The sequence below is a fragment of the Stenella coeruleoalba genome (assembly GCF_951394435.1).
Source record: "Stenella coeruleoalba genome assembly, chromosome: 19".
Taxonomy (NCBI): Eukaryota; Metazoa; Chordata; class Mammalia; order Artiodactyla; family Delphinidae; genus Stenella; species Stenella coeruleoalba.
This window is the reverse complement of record NC_137165.1, coordinates 32,851,844-32,873,832: the sequence shown is the minus strand read 5'-3', so window position 1 is coordinate 32,873,832 and position 21,989 is coordinate 32,851,844. Positions and strand designations below refer to the sequence as shown.

General features: G+C 36.3%; 1 protein-coding gene and 1 pseudogene across 6 annotated transcripts in view; one reads left to right on the top strand and one right to left on the bottom strand.

The window, feature by feature from the left end:
* BRIP1 (BRCA1 interacting DNA helicase 1) overlaps positions 1–21,989 on the bottom strand; it is a 209,132-nt gene that overhangs the window by 100,395 nt on the left and 86,748 nt on the right. For all 5 annotated transcript variants that reach the window (XM_079905392.1, XM_079905391.1, XM_079905395.1 and 2 more), the window contains 4 exons: positions 21,277–21,431; positions 18,661–18,826; positions 18,402–18,542; positions 11,701–11,862 (listed from right to left, as the gene is read on the bottom strand). In XM_079905392.1, the coding sequence (XP_079761518.1) occupies positions 11,701–11,862; positions 18,402–18,542; positions 18,661–18,826; positions 21,277–21,431 (624 nt within the window). The remainder of the gene's footprint in view (positions 1–11,700; positions 11,863–18,401; positions 18,543–18,660; positions 18,827–21,276; positions 21,432–21,989) is intronic.
* LOC307177904 (protein tyrosine phosphatase type IVA 1-like) lies at positions 14,183–14,697 on the top strand (annotated as a pseudogene). The gene has a single exon. The product of its transcript is annotated as a protein tyrosine phosphatase type IVA 1-like (transcript).

Genomic DNA, 21,989 nt, shown 5'->3' with positions numbered 1-21,989 from the left:
CTTGTGGGGTCCTTAGTTGTGGCATATGAACTCTTAGTTGCGGCATACATGTAGGATCTAGTTTCCTAACCAGGGATTGAACCTGGGCCCCCTGCATTGGGAGCGTGGAGTCTTATCCACTGCACCACCAGGGAAGTCCCCCAAATGTGTGTATTCTTGATAGAATTCAGCAATGAAGACATCTGAGCCTACACTTTTCCTTGTTGAAAAATTTGAATTACTACTTTAATTTTTTCAACAGATATTTTATTTGAATTACCTGGTTCTTGTTGAGTCAATTTTCATAATCCGTGTCTTTCAAGGAATTTGTCTATTTCAGGTAAGGTGTTTAACTGCTTGGCGTAAAGTTTTTTTTTTAAACATCTTTATTGGAGTATAATTGCTTTACAATGGTGTGTTAGTTTCTGCTTTACAACAGTGAATCAGCCATACATATAAGTATATCCCCATATCTCCTCCCTCCGGCATCTCCCTCCCAGCCTCCCTATCCCACCCCTCTAGATGGTCACAAAGCACTGAGCTGATCTCCCTGTGCTATGTGGTTGCTTCCCACTAGCTATCTATTTTACATTTGGTAGTGTATATATGTCCATGCCACTCTCTCACTTCGTCCCTGGCATAAAGTTTTTGAAATTATTTCTCTATTATCTTTTTAACTCAACAGAATCTGTAACCATGTTCCCTCTTAATTCCTAATATTGGTAACATTTATTCTATTCTATTCTATTCTATTTATTTATTTATTTATTTATTCTTAATTGGTCTGGTTAAGTTTTTTTTTTTTTTTTTTTTTTTTTTGCGGTATGTGGGCCTCTCACTGTTGTGGCTTCTCCCATTGCGGAGCACAGACTCCGGACGTGCAGGCTCAGTGGCCATGGCTCACGGGCCCAGCCGCTCCGCGGCATGTGGGATCCTCCCGGACCGGGGCACGAACCCGTGTCCCCTGCATCGGCAGGCAGACTCTCAACCACTGCACCACCAGGGAAGCCCAGTCTGGTTAAGTTTTTCATTTTATTAGTATACTTTAATAATGACTATAGCTCTTAGTTTCATTTATTTGTTTCTATTATTTATCAGTTTTCTATTTTATTGTTTTGTTCTTACTTATTTCCTTCTCTCTTTGTGTTTATTTTCCTCTTTTTTTATAATGTGCAAACTTAGACTATAATTTTAAGATATTTCTCTCTTTTTTCTAATAAGCATTAAAAGCTATAAAAGCAAGCAAGAGAGAAACAACTCATCACATACAAGGATCCTCAATAAGATCATAAGCTCGCTTCTCATCAGAAACCTTGGAGGCCAGGAAGCAGTGGGATGACATATTTAAAATGCTGAAGAAAAAACTATCAACTGAGAATTCTACATATGACAAAACTGTCCTTCAAATATGAGAAAGAAATTATGACATATCCAGATAAACAAAAGCTGAGAGAGTTCATTACACTAGACTTTCCCTACAAGAAATGCTAAAGGGAGTCCTTCATTATGAAATGAAAGGATTCAAGACAGCAACTTAAGACCATATAATGGTATAATAAAGGTAAAGGTAAATATATGGGCAAATACAAAGCCACTATTATTGTAATTTTGGTTTAGGACTCTATTTTTAATTTTTACAGGATTTAAAAGGCAAATGCATAAAAATTATTATAATCCTGAGTTATCAAGAACATATGTATAAAGAAATAATTTGTAACATCAGTAACATAATGGGGGGATGGAGCTGTCTACAAGTGGAGTATTTGTACACAAATGAAGTTAAGTTGGTATCAATTCAAATCAGACTGCTATAGGAACATGAAAAGATGCTCAGCATCACTAATTATTAGAGAAATGCAAATCAAAACTACAATGAGGGGCTTCCCTGGTGGCGCAGTGGTTGAGAGTCCACATGCCAATGCAGGGGACAAGGGTTCGTGCCCCGGTCTGGGAAGATCCCACGTGCCGCGGAGCAGCTAGGCCCGTGAGCCATAGCCGCTGAGCCTGCGCATCCGGAGCCTGTGCTCTGCAACAGGAGAGGCCGCAACAGTGAGAGGCCCACATACCGCAAAAAAAAAAAAAAAAACTACAATGAGGTACCACCTCACACCAGTCAGAATGGCCATTATTAAAAAAGCTACAAACAACAAATGCTGAAGAGGGTGTGGAGAAAAGGGAACCCTCCTACACTGTTGGTGGGAATGTAAGTTGGTGCAGCCACAATGGAAAACAGTACAGAGGTTCCTCAGAGAACTAAAACTAGAGTTGCCATTTGATCCAGCAATCCTGCTCCTGGGCATATATCCAGACAAAACTGTAATTCAAAAAGATACCTGCACCCCTATGTTCATAGCAGAACTATTCTCAATAGCCAAGACACAGAAACAACCTAAATGCCCATTGACAGATGAATGGATAAAGATGTGGTACATATATACAATGGAATACTACTCGGCCATAAAAAAGAATGAAATAATGCCATTTGCAGCAACATGGATGGACCTAGAGATTATCATACTAAGTGAAGTAAATCAGAATGAGAAAGACAAATACCATAGGATATCACTTATATATGAAATCTAAAATATGACACAAATGAACTTATCTACGAAACAGAAACAGACTCACAGACATAGAGAACAGACTTGTGGTTGCCAAGTGTGGTGGGGGGAGGGATGGATCAGGAGTTTGGGATGAGCAGATGCAAACTATTATATACAGAATGGATAAACAAGGTCCTACTGCATAGCACTGTGATAAACCATAATGAAAAAGAATATGAAAAAATATACATACACACACACACACACCTGAATCACTTTGCTATACAGCAGAAATTAACACAACACTGTAAATCAACTATACTTCAATAACATAAATTTTTAAAAAATCAGACTGTTATAACTTTAGGATGTTATAGGCAATCCCCATGTTAGCCACAAAAAAAAAAAAACCTATGAAATATACACGAAAGAATATGAGAAAAGAATCAAAATGTGTAACTACAAAAAAATCAACCAAACAAAAAAGGTAATGATGGAGGAAATGTGAGGTACATAATATCTGTAAAACATACAGAAAACAAATAATAAAATGGCTGAAGTCTTTTCTTACATTTATTACTTTAAAAATAAGTGAATTAAATTCTCCAATCAAAAAGCAGACATTGGCAGAATGGATTAAAAATATATATGGTCCAACTATATGTTGACTACAAGAGATTCACTTTATTAACAGGTTCAAACTACTATATATAAAATAGATAAGCAACAAGGATTTACTGTTTAGCACTGGGAATTATACCCAACATCTTGTAATAACCCAAGTCACTGCGTTGTATATCTGAAACTAATGCAATACTGTAAATCAATTATAGTTCAATTTAAAAAAGAGACAGAGATTCACTTTAGATCTAAAGATGTGAAGGTCAAAAGTAAAAGGACGGAAAAAGGGATTCCATGCAAATGATTACCAAAAGAAAGGTAGGATGCCATTATTAATATGAGACAAATACACCAGAAATTGTTACAATGGACAAAGGATACTACATATTGATAAAACGGGCCAATTCAGAAGAACATGTAACAATTGTAAACAAAACCAAAACTAGAGCACCCAAGACATATGAAGCACACAATGACAGAGTTGAAGAGAGAAACTGATAATTCTACAATAACAGTTGGAGATTTCAATACCCCATTTCTAATAATGCATGTAAACTGGACAGAGATAGATAAGGAAATAGAGAACTTGAACAACACTGTAAAGCAACTGGACCTAACAGACATATATAGAACACCACCAAACAACAGGAGAATACACATTTTCCCCAAATGCACATGGAACATTTTCCAGGAGAGACCACATGCTAGTCCACAAATCAAGTCTCAATAAAAGACTGTAATCATACAAAATGCCTTTTCTGATCACAATGGAATAAAACAAGTAATAAATAACAGAAAGAAAACTAGAAAATTCAAATGTAAGGAAATCAAGCACACTTTTTAAGCAACCAATAGGTCAAAGAAGAAATCACAAGAGAAATCAGAAAATACCTTGACAAATATGAAAATGAAAACAAAACATACCAAAATTTATAGGATGCAAAGAAAGCAGTGCTAAGAGGGAAATTTATATCTGTAATCGCACACTTGAAAAACATTTTAAATCAATAACCTAATATTACACCTTAAGAAACTAGAAAAAGAAGAGCAAACAACCTAAAACTAGCAGAAGGAAAGAAACTGGATAACCTAGACAAAATGGATGAATTCCTAGAAACATGATCTACAAAAACCAAATCATGGAGAAGTAGACAATCTGAAGAATTTTAAAGCTAGTGAGAAGATTGAATTAGTAATTAAAAACTTTGTTGAAGCCTAACAGAAAATGAAATTGTTCATTTACTCAACTGGGCAATTCCTGGCTCACTTTTTGTGATTGTGATTGGAAACTATAAAAAGGGTTTCTTTCTTTAAAATTTTATTCTATTGAAATATAGTTGATTTACATTGTGGTGTCAATTTAAAACGTTTTCTTAATGTGCTGAGACCTTGCTTTTCTTTAATTCCAGTCTTAATTATTAGTTTTCCTTAACATAACTTTTGGTGTAGGTGTTTACACTCTGGAATAAATATTGCTTTGTATTAAGAATTTTGAATATGTATATGTCCATTTTTAGACATTCTTATTAAAAAAAAATCTATATGACTAAATTTCTTCTGAAAGTAATTCCTTCAATTTATCTACAGAAGAACTAATTTACTGCATATTTGGCGAACAAACTATGCGTCTTAGTCCCATTCCAGTTGCTACAACAAAGTGCCAGGAACTGGGTAGCTTATAAACAACAGAAATTTATCATTTACAGTTCTGGAAAGTACAAGATCAAGGCACCGGCATGGTCATGTTTGGTGAGGGCCCTCTTCCTGGTTCACAGTGGGCACCTTCTCACTGTGTCCTCACATGGTGGAAAGGACAAGGAACCTCTCTGGAGCCTCTTTTGTAAGTCATTAATCCCATTCATGAGGACTCTATCCTCATGACATAAGCATCTCCCAAAGGCCCCACTTCCTAATGTCATCATCTTTGGGGGTTAGGATTTTAACATATGGGGAGAAACATATGGGGAGAAACATCAGACCATAGCAGTATGTAGACAGAAGAAGAGCCAAAAGTATCAATATTCCCATTCAAATATATTACTTACGCTAATGTCTTACATATATAATAACTTCCTATGAAAAAAGAAAAGGGAATGCCACTTCTCTACATTGAAATTTAGCTTAGATTTTCATAACGTATGATTTTACTCTCAGGAATTGTATGTGCTTTTAATGCTTTGAGTATTAGGAGGACTAAAATACAAGATATAACTCAATTTAACATAAGAAAATATTATTAAAACTCACAGCAACTCTAAAAACAAGAAAAAACATTTTTTTCTACTCAAATACATGAAGTAAAAAGACGGCCAACAGGAGGCGGAGTCAAGATGGCAGAGTAGGAGGATGCAGAGTTTACATCTCCTCATAACTAGGGCACCTACCAGGCACTGGTGGGGGACCTCAGAAACCTAAGGGGATGGGAGGAACCCCCACGCAACCAGGTACGACACAGGGGGGAGGGAGGGGGTGAAGTGCAGGTGAGACCAGACCAGTGCCCCTGAGGGGTGGCTGGGGCAGGGGAAAGGTTCCCACGCTAGGAAGGGCCCACTCACAGTGAGGAGATCAGCAGGGATGGTGAGAGACCTTTGAGAGATCAGAGGACTGGAAGGGAATGGGGCCCCTACCCACTCGGACCCCAAGGAGCCTGCTGGGGTCCTGGGCCTGAACCTCCACCCTCTGAGGCCCCCTCCAGCTGTGCTGAGTCCAAGTCCCGCCACCAACCCCCAGGACCTTTTCTAGCCACACTGGTCCTGAGCCTAGGCCCCACCTCCGCCTAAACTCCGCTTCCCAACAGCCAAAGCATTTTCTGGCCACCCCTTTTATTTTTCCTGTTGTGGTTCTGTTTTGGCTAGTTATTGTTGTTTCACTTATATCTTAATTTTTTCTAGTACATTTTTAACTTTTCCAATTTTATTTTATTTTTTATTCTTTCTTATTGTTCAGCTCCTTTTTTTTTTTTCTGTGCTGTGCAACTTGCAGAATCTTGGTTCCAGGCCGGGAGTCAGGCCTGAGCTCCTGTGATGGGAGCTTCGAGTCCAAACAGCTGGACTAACAGGGAACCTCAGACCCCAGGGAATATTAAACAGAGTGAGGTCTCCCAGAGGTCCTCATCTTGGCTCCAAGACCCAGCTCTACCGAACTAACTGCAAACTCCAGGGCTGGATGACTCAGACCAACCAGTAAGACAGGAACACAGCCCCACCGATCAAGAAAAATGAGATGACAAAACAATATGTTAACAGATGAAGGAGCAAGATAAAAACCTACAAGACCAAATAAATTAAGAGGAAATAGGCAACCTACCTGAAAAAGAATTCAGAGTAATGATAGTAAAAATGATCCAGTATCTTGGAAATAGAATGGAGGCATGGATCGAGAAAATACAAGAAATGTTTAACAGGTCCGAGAAGAACTAAAGAACAAACAATGATGAACAACACAATAAATGAAATGAAAAATACCCTAGAAGGAATCAATAGCAGAATAACTGAGGCTGAAGAACGAATAAGTGAGCTGGAAGACGGAACGGTGGAAATAACTGCCGAGGAGCAGAAAAAAGAAAAAAGAATGAAAAGAAATGAGGATGGTCTCAGAGAACTCTAGGACAACATTAAACACACCAACATTCGAATCCTAGGGGTCCCAGAAGAAGAGGAGAAAGACAAAGGGTCCAAGAAAATATTTGAAGAGATTATGGTCGAAAACTTCCCTAACATGGGAAAGAAAATAGCCACCCAAGTCCAGGAAGCACAGAGAATCCCAGGCAGGATAAACCCAAGTAGAAAACACACCAAGAAACATAATAATCAAACTAACAAAAATTAAATTCAAAGAAAAAATATTAAAAGCAGTAAGGAAAAAGCAACAAATAACATACAAGGGAATCCCCATAAGGTTATCAGCTGATTTTTCAGCAGAAACTCTGCAGGCCAGAAGGGAGTAGTAGGACATATTTAAAGTGATGAAAGGGAAACACCTGCAACCAAGATTACTCTACCCAGCAAGGATCTCATTCAGATTCAATGGAGAAATCAAAACCTTCACAAACAAACAAAAGCTGAGAGAATTCGGCACCCCCAAACCAGCTTTACAGCAAGTGCTAAAGGAACTTCTCTAGGTGGGAAACACAAGAGAAGGAAAAGACCCACAAAAAGAAACCCAAAACAATTAAGAAAATGGTAATAGGAACATACATATCGATAATTACCTTGAATGTAAATGGACTAAATGTCCAACCAAAAGACACAAACTGGCTGAATGGATACAGAAACAAGACTCATATATATGCTGTCTTACAAGAGACCCACTTCAGACCTAGGGATACATACCGACTGAATGTGACGGGATGGAAAAAGATATTCCATGCAACTGTAAATTAAAAGAAAGCTGAAGTAGCAATACTGCAGATAGTTTGCAATACTGCAAATTAGATAAAATAGACTTTAAAATAAAGACTTACAAAAGATAAGGAAGGGCACTACATAATGATTAAGGGATCAAACCAAGAAGAAGGTATAACAATTATAAATATTTATGCACCCAACATAGGAGCACCTCAATACATAAGGCAAATGCTAACAGCCATAAAAGGGGAAATTGACAGTAACACAGTAATAGTAGCGGACTTTAACACCCCACTTACACCAACGGACAGATCATCCAGACAGAAAATAAATAAGGAAACACAAGCTTTAAATGACACAACAGACCAGATAGACTTAATTGATATTGATAGGATATTCGACCTGAAAGTGGCAGAATACACTTTCTTCTCAAGAGCACACGGAACATTCTCTAGGATAGATCACATGTTGGACAGATCAAGCCTTGGAAAATTTAAGAAAACTGAAATTGTATCAAGCATCTTTTCTGACCACGACACTGAGATTAGAAATCAACCACAGGAAAAAAAAACCCATAACTACATGGAGACTAAACAGTGCACTGCTAAATAATCAAGAGATCACTGAAGAAATCAAACAGGAATTACATAAAACTAAAAGTCGGCTCTTTGAGAAATTAAACAAAATTGATAAACCTTTAGCAAGACTCATCAAGAGAAAAGGGAGAGGACTCAAATCAATACAATCAGAAATGAAAAAGGAGAAATTACAACTGACACTGCAGAAATACAAAGGATTATAAGAGACTATTACAAGCAACTATATGACAATATAATGGACAACCTGGAAGAAATGGACAAATTCTTGGAAAGTTACAACTTTCCAAGACTGCACCAGGAAGAATTAGAAAATATAAACAGACAAATCACAAGTAATGAAATTGAAATTGTAATTAAAAATCTTCCAACAAACAAAAGTCCAGGACCAGATGGCTTCACAGGTGAATTCTATCAAACATTTAGAGAAGACCTAACACCTATCCTTCTCAAACTCTTCTAAAAAATTTCAGCGGGAGGAATACTCTCAAACTCGTTCTACGAGGCCACCATCACCCTGATACTAAACCAGACAAAAATATCACAAAAAAAGAAAATTACAGACCAATATTACTGATGAACATAGACGCAAAAATCCTCAACAAAATACTAGCAAACCGAATCCAACAACACATTAAAAGGATCATACACCATGATCAAATGGGATTTATCCCAGGGATGTAAGGATTTTCAATATATGCAAATCAATCGACGTGATACACCATAGTAACAAATTAAAGAATAAAAACCATATGATCATCTCAATACATGCAGAAAAAGCTTTTGAGAAAATTCAACACCCATTTATGATAAAAACTCTCCAGAAAGTGGGCTAAGAGGGAACCTACCTCAACATAATAAAGGCCATATACAACAAACTCAGTAAACATCATTCTCAATGGTGAAAAATTGAAAGCATTTCCTCTAAGATCAGGAACAAGACAAAGATGTCTACTCTCACCACTATTATTCAGCATAGTTTTGGAAGTCCTAGCCATGGCAATCAGAGAAGAAAAGGAAATAAAAGGAATCCAGATTGGAAAAGAAGTAAAACTGTCACTGTTTGCAGATGATATGATACTATACATAGAAAACCCTAAAGATACCACCAGAAAACTACTAGAGCTAATCAATGAATTTAGTAAAGTTGAGGGATACCAAGTTAATGCACAGAAATCTTTTGTATTCCTATAGACTAACAACGAAAGAGCAGAAAGAGAAATTAAGGAAACAATCCTATTTAAGATTGCAACAAAAAGAATAAAATACCTAGGAATAAACCTACCTAAGGAGGCAAAAGACCTGTACTCAGAAAACTATAAAACACTGATGAAAGAAATCAAAGATGACACAAACAGATGGAGAGGTATACCATGTTCTTGGATTGGAAGAATCAATACTGTGCAAATGACTATACGACCCAAAGCATTTTTTACAGAATTAGAACAAAAAATTTTACAATTTGTATGGAAACACAAAAGATCCCGAATAGCCAAAGCAATCTTGAGAGAGAAAAACGGAGATGGAGGAATTAGGCTTCCTGTCTTCAGACTATACTACAAAGCTACAGTAATCAATACAGTACGGTATTGGCACAGAAACAGAAATATAGATCAATGGTACAGGATAGAAAGCTCAGAGATAAATGCAAGCACCTATGGTAACCTAATCTATGACAAAGGAGGCAAGGACATACAATGCAGAAAAGACAGCCTCTTCAGTAAGTGGTGCTGGGAAAACAGGACAGCTACAGGTAAAAGAATGAAATTAGAACACTGCCTAGCACCATACACAAAAATAAACTCAAAATGGATTAAAGACCTAAATGTAAGACCGGTCACTACAAAACTCTTAGGGGAAAACGTAGGAAGAACACTCTATGACATAAATCATAGCAAGATCTTTTTAAATCCACCTCCCAGAGTAATGAAAATAAAAACAAAAGTAAGCAAATGGGACCTAATTAAACTTCAAAGCTTTTGCACAGCAAAGGAAACCATAAACAACAAGGAAAGACAACCCTCAGAATGGGAGAAAATATTTGCAAACAAAGCAACGGACAAAGGATTAATCTCCAAAATATACAAATAGCTCATGCAGCTCAATATCAAAAAACAAACAACCCAATCAAAAAATGGAAGGACAATGGGCTTCCCTGGTGGCGCAGTGGTTGAGAGTCCGCCTGCCAATGCAGGGGACACAGGTTCATGCCCCGGTCCGGGAAGGTCCCACTTGCCGCGGAGCGGCTGGGCCCATGAGCCATGGCCGCTGAGCCTGCGCGTCTGGAGCCTGTGCTCCACAACGGGAGAGGCCACAACAGTGAGAGGCCTGCGTACTGCAAAAAAAAAAAAAAAAAAAAAAATGGAAGGATGACCTAAATAGACATTTCTCCAAAGAAGACATACAGATGGCCAAGAGGCACATGAAAAGATGCTCAACATCACTAATTAGTAGAGAAATGCAAATCAAAACTATAGTGAGGTATCACCTCACACAGGTCAGAATGCCCATCATCAAAAAATCTACAAAAAAAAAAAAAATTTACAAACAGTAAATGCTGGAGACGGTGTGGAGAAAAGGGAACCCTCTTGCACTGTTGGTGGGAATGTAACTGATACAGCCACTATGGAGAACAGTATGAAGTTTCCTTTAAAAACTAAAAATAGAAGTACCATATGACCCAGTAATCCCACAGCTGGGCATATACTCTGAGAAAACCATAATTCAAAAAGTCACATGTACCCCAATGTTCACTGCAGCACTATTTACAATAGCCAGGACATGGAAACCACTTAAATTTCCATTGAAAAATGAATGGATAAAGAAGATGTGGTACATATATATAATGGAATATTACTCAGCCATAAAAAGGAACGAAACTGGGTCATTTGTAGAGATGTGTATGGACCTAGAGTTTGTCATACAGAGTGAAGTAAGTCAGAAAGAGAAAAACAAATATCATATATTAATGCATGTATGTGGAATCTAGGAAAATGGTACAGATGAACCTAGTTCGAGGGCAGGAATAGAGACGTAGAGAATGGACATGTGGACACAGGGAGGGAAAGCGAGGGTGGGATGAATTGGGAGACTAGGTTAGACATAAATACACTACCAGGTGTAAAATATTGGGTTGGGCCAACCTAATAGATAGCTAGTGAGAACCTCCGGTATAGCACAGGGAGCTCAACTCCATGCTCTGAGATGACCTAGATGGGTGGGATGGGGGGAAGTGGGTGGGAGGGAGGTCAAAGAGGGAGGGGATATATGTATACATATAGCTGATTCTCTTCACTGTACAGCAGAAACTAACACAACATTGTAAAGCAATTATACTCCAAAAAAAAAAGATAGGCAACAAAGAAAGTCTTATTCAGATTACTGAAACATTCAAATAGTATAATTTATCAAAGTGAAAATAATGCTTTTTCCTTTAACCATGAAAATATCAACCTGCCTCTAAGAATAAAAATCTGTGGTAGAACCATCAGGCAGCATCTTAGTAAACAAGTAAAATAATATATGAAGTTTAGGAAACTGTAATTCCCCTGTTGCTTGTGGTGGTTATGCCACATGATCTTTTAAAGGCAAAAGAAAAAATAAATATTCCTTTACCTTGTAAGATGGCAGGAAACACAAAATTCCTTGGCTCACAGTCTGGCACACAGATAACACAAGTGCTCCCACTTCATCCTGGAACTCAAATGTTTCCGTGTGCTGGAAGGTAGCACAGAGATTGCGACCCTTGGGGCCTGACCCAATGGTGCCAACCCAAACCTAGAATATAAATATGTCAGTATTAGAGTTATGCTTAAATGAGGCAGGCAAATTAGCATTTAATTTGGGAGCCTTAATTACGTGTATGTCAAAAAAAGATCAAGCAATGAGTTTAAAGAAAATTTACTTTTAAATTGTTGGGGGTTTTTCCTATTACCTTTAATTAATTATATATAGATTTAATTTATGAAAGTTTTACTTTAGGCAGACCACTGAATTCTCTTAGGATGAAAGAAAAACAGGTTATATTTATGTATTTCCTCAACAGCTTTACAAAATTAAGCAGGTAACAACATTTTGTTAGATGATAGGAACAAATGAAATGAATAAATCAGAAATGAATCCAAAATAAGAGATGAGGGCTGGTACGATCTGCTACAGTTAAGTCTCTAAGATTCAATTATGACAGGAACTACTGTTTCACAAATTCCCTGATGCTCAAAGATCTATAGTCAGAAAATCAGACCCACCAAATTTTACAGTTATGTGCAATTCCTCTACATTCACATAGGTCTAGCCTTAGTATAGTTAATTTGACTAAGAGAAAGTACAAATTTTATTAGTATTCTAAAGACAATATAAACACTTCAGATTGTTGAAAAATGTAATAGTCTTATATTTGGAAATGATATACAAGATTGAGGTACATTTTGCAAGATGACATCTGATGGATACCAGTTTAATCAACTTTAAACCAAATGATCAACTAGTAATAAGACAAACTGATAGTATGTGTTTCTTGATATGATACAATGGGAAGCAACAATATCACTTATATAGTATTCTTACCAAACACTTTAACTTGAATCTTATCATGAGAAAACAATCAGAAAATTCCAGATTATAAAATATTCCTAAGGACAACTGGTGACTTGAATTCTTTAAAAATGTCATGAAAGACAGAAAAAAAGGGCAAGGAAACTATTTTAAGTACTAAAGAGGCATGAACTGGTGCAGCCACTATGGAAAACTGTATGGAGGTTCCTCAAAAAACTAAAAATAGAACTACCACATGATCCAGCAATTCCAATTCTGGGAGTATATCTGAAGAAAACAAAAACACTAATTTGAAAAGATACATGTACCCCAATATTCATAGTAGTGTTATTTCCAATAGTTAAAGATATGGAAGCAACCTAAATGTCCATCACAGATGAACAGATAAATAAGATGTGGTATACACACACACACACACACACACACACACACACACACACACACACACACACACACACACACTGGAAGAGTACTCAGCCATAAAAAAGAACGAAATCTTGCCATTTGCAACAACATGGATGGACCTGGAGGGTATTAGGCTAAGTGAAATAAGTCAGACAGAGAAAGACAAATACTGTATGTTATCACTTACATGTGGAATCTAAAAATTACAACACAAATGAATATAACAGAAAAGATTTCCAAATAGAACAAACTAGTGGTTACTAGTGGGGGGAAGGGCAAGATAGGGGTAGCGAATTAAGAGGTACAAACTACTATGTATAAAATAAATAAGCTACAAGGATATATTGTACCGCATAGGGATAATAGCCAATATTTTATAACTTTAAATGGAGTATAAACTTTAAATGGAGTTTTAATAATCTATAAAAACTTTGAATCACTATGTTGTACACCTGAAACTAATACTGTAAATCAACTATACTTCAGTTTAAAATAAGAAAAAAAAAAAACTAAAGAGACTTGAAAACCAAATGCAATATATAATACTTGACTGGATCCTGAATCAAGAATAAGAAAAATAAACAGGTATAAAAGACACATTGGGAGCATTCGGTGCCCTGAGAGTGAAGCTACAAGAGTGGACCTTTCTTGGGATAACCAAACCTATGCCAAGAGAACAGGCTAGAGAGAGGCAGTTCTGTGGTGTTCTTGGTCACACATTTATGGAGTTTCTGAATGGCAGTGGAGACTACTGCCAGGCACAGCACAACCTCTATGCAGACAAGTGAACTGTAGAAATTCATTACTACTCCACCAAGAAGCCCCCATAAGAGTGGCTAACCTGGACACAGAAGTGTTGAATTGAAATCCACAGAGCATTTTTTACAAGAGTTCTGACCTGGATGGGGTAAACCTCAGTAAACTCCTTTTCTACTACCTCAGTATTACTGGATTGAAGAACTGCTGCTTCTTGTCAGGAGGTTCATTTCATTTCCCATTACTCCCAACTTCATACTCGAAAGCACTGAGAATTTCAAGTGCAGTATATTGAAGTAGACTCAGTTTATTTGCATCATTTCTGTATTCAATTTTTAAAATTCTTTCATAAGCCTATTGAGTGTTTTTTAACTAAATTAACATGGCTCGAATGAACCGCTCAGCTCCTGTGGAAGTCACTTACAAGAACGTGAGATTTCTCATTACACACAATCCAACTAATGCAACCTTAAATAAATTTATAGAGGAACTTAAGAAGTATGGTTACCACAATAGTAAGAGTATGTGAAGCAACTTATGACACTACTCTTGTAGAGAAAGAAGGCATCCATGTTCTCGATTGGCCTTTTGATGATGGTGTACCACCATGTAACCAGATGGTTGATGACTGGTTAAGTCTTGTGAAAATTAAGTTTCATGAAGACCCTGGTTGTTGTACTGCCTTTCATTGTGTTGCAGGCCTTGGGAGAGGTCCATTGCTTGTCGTCCTAGCATTAATTGAAGGTGGAATATGAAGATGCAGTACAGTTCATAAGACAAAAGCGGCATGGAGCTTTTAACAGCAAGCAACTTTTCTATTTGGAGAAGTAGCGTCCTAAAATGTGGCTGCGCTTCAAAGACTCCAATGGTCATAGAAACAATTGTTGCATTCAATAAAACTGGGGTGCCTGATGCCATTGCTTAGAAGTGGAACCTAGACAGACAGAATCTGTCATACATGTTAGCCAGCACGTTGGCTTGGTAAAGTCTGATGAAACTTCCATAGGAGTGTCGAAAAGCAGTTTTACCAGGTCACAAGCCTGGCAGAATTGCAACCTCTATGTTTGGGCTATGATCAACCTACTTAGCCACTTAGCAAAGGATTCTTTCTGTTCAGCATTTAAAATGTGCTTATTGGGCTTTCCTCGTGGCGCAGTGGTTGAGAGTCCGCCTGCCGATGCAGGGGACACGGGTTCGTGCCCCGGTTCGGGAAGATCCCACATGCCGCGGGCGGCTGGGCCCGTGAGCCATGGCCACTGAGCCTGCGCGTCCGGAGCCTGTGCTCCACAACGGGAGAGGCCACAACAGTGAGAGGCCCGCATACCGCCAAAAAAAATAAATAAATAAAAAATAAAATGTGCTTATCATTTGTACCAAATTACCTTTCCTGAAATCATGCAGTATTGAGTCATGTCTTTAAATGTTTCCATGCCAGAATCTTATCAATATATAAGAAATTTAGAAAGACTAGGTGCCAAAATACCCAGCACAGTTCTTGTATATTTTTAGTATGATATAGAACTAAAATCCCAGGAACTATGAAAACTCTGGACCTTATGTGGTTTATTCCTTCCAGCTTTTCCAACATAGAAAGTAGGGCCTATGAGGTTATTTGCTCACGATATGTTTACATCTTCTACATTCATACCAGTATATATGAGATTTGCTCTTTTTTTTTAATTAACCAAGTCTTACAGTGATTATTTAATGTCTTTCTATAAAACTCATTTTGTGCTGTTATAGAAAATCTACATTGTACGGAAGCACAGGCCTTTAATGTCTCCAGACAAAAAAGCCTTACAGTTAATTTTAATGTTTGCACTTTGGGGTGTAACTTATAGGGAGGGCCTGAAAAAAGAATGGGAGGGGGCTATTAAGTATTTTTAGTAAAATGTTGCCTTTGTCTTGTGAAGAACATGTAGAATATGTATTTTAATTTATAAATATGTTTTTAAAAGGTAGAAATACTTTGTTATTGTAGCTAAAACAATTCTTAATCATAAAATTTCTGAAAGTCTTGTAATTTTTTTTCAAACTTATCTGAAGTTGTTTACCAACTTATTTTGGTTTGAAGTGTGATTCCCAACCTCTCTTGCCAAAAAAAAAGTGAGTTTCTGCTAATGAATTGAGCAGACATATAATGTTTTATGTCTTTTGAGCTGTGTAACTTAATATGTGGATACTTGACAATTTGTTTTATTATGTAATAGATAAAATGGTGATGAGTATTAACGTTAGCTCAACCATATATTTATACTGTCCCGGAACATGTGGTTATAGTTCTGTGGGAGAAATAATTTGTCAGTGTTCACCAGCTTGTAAAAATCTAGTGTGAGAGCTTAAACATTAAATAAATGGTGAAATGCACTTATCATCAAAAAATAACAAAAGACACATTGGGAATATCTGGAAAAATATAGATTCTATTGTATCAATATTAAATTGCTTGGATATGATCATGATACTGTGGTTATGCAAGATTATGTACTTGTTCTTAGGAGAAACATGCTAAACTAATTAAGGGCAAGGTGTCACTATGTCTACAAATTACTTTCTAATACCATAACCAAAATTAATGTAATCATCAACATTTTGCAATATTACTCTTCTCTTCCTTTGTCTCATATATATACAGATGCAAAATGTTAAAAACTGATGAATCTAGGTTAAGGGTATAAAGATATTCACTATATTAATACTATTTTTTCCATTTTTCAAGTTATAATTAAGTAAAAATTTGGGGTGATCAAGGAATGAATGACCAAACAAAATGTGATACACACACACACACACACACACACACACAAACTGGAATGTTACTAAGCCTTAAAAAGGAAGGAAATTCTGATTCATGTTACAAGGATGAACCTTGAAGACACCAGGCTAAGCGAAATAAACTAATCACAAAAACCTTGTGATTCCACTTACATGAGGTATTTAGAATAGTCAAATTCATAAAAACAAAAAGTGTAATGGTGGTTACCAGGGGCTGAGAGGAGGGGGTAATGGAGAATTGCTGTTTAAGAATAGAATTTCAGTGTTGCTATATGAAAAAGCTCTAGAGATTGGTTATATACAACAGTGTGAATATACTTAACAAAACTGAACTATACACTTAAAAATGGTTAAGATGGCAAATTTTATGGCATGTGTTTTTTACCACAATTAAAATAAAAAACTTTTTAAAAGTTGGGGGAAATGTAACAGAATCCAGCTGAACTAGCATTATTATTATTGTTAATTATTATTTAGTGACATTACAGGTTAAACGGGCTTTTGTGCACTAGATTGAGAACACAGAACCTATAATAACATTCTTTTGAAAAAATATATGCTGAATTTACTAATACTTCCCATATTTATTTGAACCTCTAAGGAAATATCTTGAAAATGTGCAACATATATTTTTCCTTTGCTACTGCTTATATCAATGTTTCTATACAGGAGCATTCTGGATTTTGGAAAGCACAATCCTTGGTTATATAGGAGTTTAGCATAAGGCTCTCACCTACTAAATGCCAGTAATTTCCAAAAATACTTCTTAGTTGAAAACTATAGCTCTTTATAAAGAACTAGAATTATATTAGGCCCACAGGTGGTATTAAGCATGTAGCTAACCACTTTAAATTACTTCCTAAAAAGAAATAGAAGGCAGACTGACAAATGACAATTCAAACATTCTTAGGAAAATTAAAGTAACATTTACATGGTATTGTTATAAAAAATTAAAATCTGGGCTTCCCTCGTGGCGCAGTGGTTAAGAATCTGCCTGCCAATGCAAGGCACACAGGTTAGAGCCCCGGCCCGGGAAGATCCCACATGCCTCAGAGCAACTAAGCCCGTGCGCCACAACTACTGAGCCTGTGCTCTAGAGCCCACAGCCACAACAACTACTGAAGCTTGTGCGCCTAGAGCCCATGTTCCACAACAAGAGAGGCCATGACAATGAGAAGCCTGTGCACCTCAATGGAGAAGCCCCCACTCACCACAACTAGAGAAGCCCACAGACAGCAACGAAGACCCAACACAGACAAAAATAAAAACAAACAAACAAATGAATAAATAAATAAATAATAAAATTAAAATCTTAAGTTACAGGACTCATAAGAATACTTTTAATTCATTTCAGATATTCAAACGAGCTGAATACTTGCTAACTAATACCAGGTATTAATCTAGGTGCAGTGGAAAGATGAGGATGTAAAAATTAGAATAAGGATATACCATAGTCTAATGGAAAAGAAAAACACAAATAACTAAACTATCAGGAACTACATTAAAAAAAAAAAGTTGAATTTTTGTTTTCATTTTCATTAAAAAACTTAAAACTTATTTAAATAAGGAAATTGCAATGCGGTCTTTGCCTTGAAAGTGTATATTTTTACTCACTGGGTTGAAGGAATGCTATTTATTGGTATTTCCTTTTGTTGACACTACCAAGTAGCTGACAAATTTTCCTTTATTCTAAAACTGAAATGTTGACTTTCCTATCAGGATTTGTTTGCCAGTACTTCAGTTACCTTTTAATTTGTTTATAAATTATACTGAGGTAAAAAGACTAAGAGCCTTCAAAAAACCAACAACAACAACAAAAACCTAACCTGTGAGTTATTAATGACATGATTAGCCTCCAGTTGGATACTAAATGTAACACCAAGTTCTGATGAAAAGGATTTCATTGGTGATAATGTCCCAGATGTCAAAACAATCGTCCAAACCTTGCCATTAATATCTGAAAAGGCCTAAAAGGAAACAACATTAGATACATAAAAATCATCTTTAAAACAGTCAAGCACATTTATCTAATTGTTGGTATTGAGCAAGAAGACAGTATTCTCATTTACAGCATGATAAGCTTACCACAGCTGGATTTAAGCACCAAAAATTCAGCACATGAACTGCTGCTTTCTGTCGTAAACGTTTCTTATTTTTTGGTAGAACCAAGAACCCATTTTTATCTGAAGTATCAGTCTGATTTATCCAAGAGTAAGTCTGTTGAATAGCGACTTTATAATCATCTGCAAATCTAAATAAAAATAAAATGGTAATTAAATGGGAAAATTTTAGATAACATTGTCCCCCACCAACAACCCACACCACTAAAATTCAGTAATCCTGATAGAAATAAGGCATTAAACCTTAGAGTCAGTCCCCCCTTACAGAGGTTAGATATCACTTAAATATCACCCTTTATCACTTCCCATCCCTATGTTCAAACATTACATAAATCATGGCAGAGTCAGAATTAAAATGCAAGCCTCCTAACTCCTAGTTCAGAGCTCTTTGCATTCTATGTTACATCATTAGTTATAAAATAGTTAACAGTATTACTGTTAAAGAAACTAAAAAGTGGGTTAAACTTTTTTATTGCATAAGAAAATAGAAAGACAATTTTTACTGAAATTTTAGGAAACTAATTTTTAAGTTCCTTTAAAGTGTGGATCTCAGTCTTCATCTATTTTTAATGAAAGTACTAAACCAGATGAACTCCGTGATCCCATCCAGCTTATAATTTCTCTCAATAAGAGGCTATAAACACCTAAGCTTAAACAGAATAAAATTTGGTATTCTCTACCATGTCCTCACAGTAATACTGACTGTTAATTTTACCCTTAGAGAGATCAGAATTCAAAGTTCAAGTCAGGAACCCTGCACTATGTGGAGGGAATTTTATAAAAATACTGGGAGCTAAAAACTATAAAAATCTTAGAAGAAAACATTGGGGAAAATCTTCATGACATCATATTTGGCTATGTTCAATGGATCCCAAAAGCACAAGCAATAAAAGAAAAAAAATCGATTAATTGGACTGCATCAAAATTTCAAAACTTGTGCATCGAAGAATACTATCAAGAGAGTGAAAAGAGAACCCACAGAATGGGAGAAAATATTTGTAAAGCAAATATCTGATAAAGGATTAATATGCAGAATAACTCCTACAACTCAACACAAAAACCCCATTTAAAAATGGACAAAGGACTTGAGTAGACACTTCTCCAATGAAGATATAGAAATGGACAATAAGCACATGAAAAGATGCTCAACATCTCTAGTCATTAGGGAAGTGTAAATCAAAACCATAAGGAGATAAAGCAGAAACTAACACACCATTGTAAAGCAATTATACCCCAATAAAGATGTTAAAAAAAAAAAACCATAAGGAGATACCACTTTATACCCATTAGGATGGCTATGATCCAAAAAACAAAAAATAACAAGTATTGGCAAGGATGTAGAGAAATTGGGAACTCTTGTGCATAACTATGTGAATCTAGAATGTGCAGCTGCTATGACAAATAGCACACTGGCTCCTCAAAAAGTTAAATACAGAATTACCATATAATCCTGCAATTCTACTGCTAGGTATGTACCCAGAAAAACTGAAAGCAGGCACTCAAACAGATACTAGTACATCAATGTTCACTGCAGCATGATTCACAATACGCAAAAGCTAGAAACAATACAAATGTCTATCAATGTAAGAATGAGTAAACAAAATGTGGTATATATACACACGGAATACTATTCAGCCATAAAAAGGAATGACATATGTTACATGGATTAACCTTGAAAACATTAGATTGTATGATTCCACTTATATGAGACACCTAGAAAGGGCAAATCCATAGAGATGAAAGTAGCATAGAGGATACCAAAGGCTGTGGTGAGAGGGAAATGGAAGATACTGTTCCATGGGTATAGAGTTCCTGTTTGGGATGATGAAAAAGTTCTAGAAATTGACAGTGGTGGTAGTTGTACAACAATGTGAACATACTTAATACTATTAAAATGTACACTTAAAAATGGTAAATTTGGGCTTCCCTGGTGGTGCAGTGGTTGAGAGTCCGCCTGCCGATGCAGGAGACACGGGTTCGTGCCCCGGTTCGGGAAGATCCCACATGCTGCAGAGCGGCTGGGCCCGTGAGCCATGGCCACTGAGCCTGCGCGTCCGGAGCCTGTGCTCCGCAACGGGAGAGGCCACAACAGTGAGAGGCCCACGTATCGCAAAAAAAAAAAGGTAAATTTTATATTGTGTATATTTTACCATAAAAAAACACTTAAAAAAAATACTGGAACCAGGTAGTACTATAACTTAAGGAGTAGTGTGTGGGGAGTTGACTGCTTTTCATTTCCCACATTTCATTAAATAGAGGAGTTACACAATAAGAGAGACTTTCTGACACTGGAAGAAACATCTAGATTATACTTAAAAGAAAACTTAAATTTAGTTTTAGAGGACTTTAATGCTGAATTAATTAACTGTATTTATTAACTGGTTTCAATACTCATTTTCATTAATAAAAACTAACATCAATTGACTGAGTCTGTGCCTGTAAGTAAGAGCAATATTTATACCACTTGTTTATCACTATCCCATGTACTCATATAAAATTAGTAGGTATTAAACACATGGTAGCACCCAATAAGGTTAATATTTTTAAGAGAAAGAATACAGACCAGATTATCTTCACTTACCTGCTATTTTGCCTAAAAAGATAGTCAAGCACCATAAAAAGTCCTTTGAGCATTATTTGAGTTGAAGCACTAATAATAGGTACTTCTCTTGCCTCCTCTTTACCATGAACTGATGAGACTTTTTCTTCTTTTTGAAGGATAGCAGAAAAATGTCCCTATAAGGAATTACCATATTAAGTGTACCGGGGCAGGGGCGGGGGGAGGGAAAGAGGGGGAAAACAAAATTCTTAAAACTGTAATAAAACCCAAATGAAATATACATTGAAATTTTAGTCAAACATTAATACACAAATGCTAACAATATATTTTGAATTCCCATATATTCTAAAATTCTCTTCAGACTTATTTAAATAAGAAGTTACACATTTAGGAGGTTCATTACTTCATCAGGCGATTAGGGTTTTATTCAGTGCCTTTGAAAAGCAATGAACTAAATAAAAATGTACCAAATAGTTTTTAAAAAGATTTGATATGCCACTTAAATGCCTGAATTATTTCCAGGGAGTACTCTGATGCTGAGAATAATATGACTATGTGACAAGCAAAAGTAAAAGAACAACTCAAAGAATACACACTAGATACAAAATGTATGCTAACTGGCTCATTAGTTTTTACATGGCTCGTAAGCTTAAATACAGAAAGAAGTGTGGACATTAAGACAAAATAATAAAACAGAAAAGTATGTTTTCCCAGACTGTGAAAGAGAAAACCCT